Raw genomic sequence first — 1,012 nt, 5'->3', positions numbered from 1 at the left:
GCGAGTGCACACCGGTGAGCGTCCCTACCGCTGTGGGGAGTGCGGGCAGAGCTTCCGGCAGAGTGCCCACCTGGCACAGCACCAGCAGGGCGCCCACACCAGCCAGCGCCCCCACGCCTGCGCTCACTGCAGCAAGAGCTTTGGGCTGCGCTCCACGCTGGCACGGCACTTGCAGACACACAGTGTCGAACGCCCCCACGGCTGCCCTGACTGTCCCCACCGCTTCTGCCAGCGAGCCCACCTGCTCCGGCACCGGCTAGCGCACACAGGTGAACGTCCCTTCCCCTGCCTGGTCTGCAGCAAAGCCTTTGCCCTGAGTGCCACGTTGCTGCGGCATCAGCTGGTGCACACAGGTGAGCGCCCCTACCGCTGTGGGGAGTGCGGGCGCAGCTATACACAGAGCTCCTACCTGCGTCAGCACCAGCGCAGTGCCCACGCTGGCCAGTGCCCCCACACCTGCCCTGACTGCGGCCGTGCCTTTGCTGACCGTGCCAACCTCCTGCGGCACCAGCGGGGCCACACAGGCGCCCGACCCCACACCTGTGCTGAGTGTGGGCGGTGCTTTGCCCAGCTGGCACACCTACGGGAGCACGGGCACACACACAGCAGGGAGCAGCCATTCTGCTGCAGCCGGTGTGGCCAAGCCTTTGGGCACCGCTCAGCCCTGGCTGCGCACCAGCGCGCACACAGTGGGGAGCGCCCCAACCCCTGTACCCAGTGTGGGTGCCACTTTGCCCAGCTTGCCAGCCTGGTGGAGCACCGGCGGCGGCACACGGGCGAGAAACCTCACGAGTGCTCCCACTGTGGGCGCCGCTTCCGCCACCACTCAGCCCTGCTTCGCCACCAGTGCTCCCATGCAGGGGAGCGCCCCTTCCGCTGCGGGCAGTGCAGTCGTGGCTACACCCGCAGCTCCAACCTCCTGCTGCACCAGCGGGTGCATGCTGCTGAGTGACATCCCAACCGCCCAGGACATCACCGGCATCCGGTGACTCCCACACCCCTCATGCTGGGA

General features: G+C 68.4%; 1 protein-coding gene across 1 annotated transcript; it reads left to right on the top strand.

Moving 5' to 3' along the window:
* Positions 1-49: 49 nt before the first annotated feature.
* On the top strand, positions 50-952 carry LOC113408429 (zinc finger protein 436-like; the record flags this gene model as incomplete). Its single annotated transcript, XM_026661670.2, has 1 exon — positions 50-952. A coding segment is annotated over one exon (903 nt), but the record flags the coding sequence as incomplete, so codon positions are not given.
* Positions 953-1,012: the final 60 nt, after the last annotated feature.

Source organism: Terrapene carolina, unplaced genomic scaffold (genome assembly GCF_002925995.2).
Source record: "Terrapene carolina triunguis isolate 2854851 unplaced genomic scaffold, T_m_triunguis-2.0 Scaffold14182, whole genome shotgun sequence".
NCBI lineage: Eukaryota > Metazoa > Chordata > Testudines > Emydidae > Terrapene > Terrapene triunguis.
This window is presented reverse-complemented; position numbering and strand designations above follow the sequence as displayed.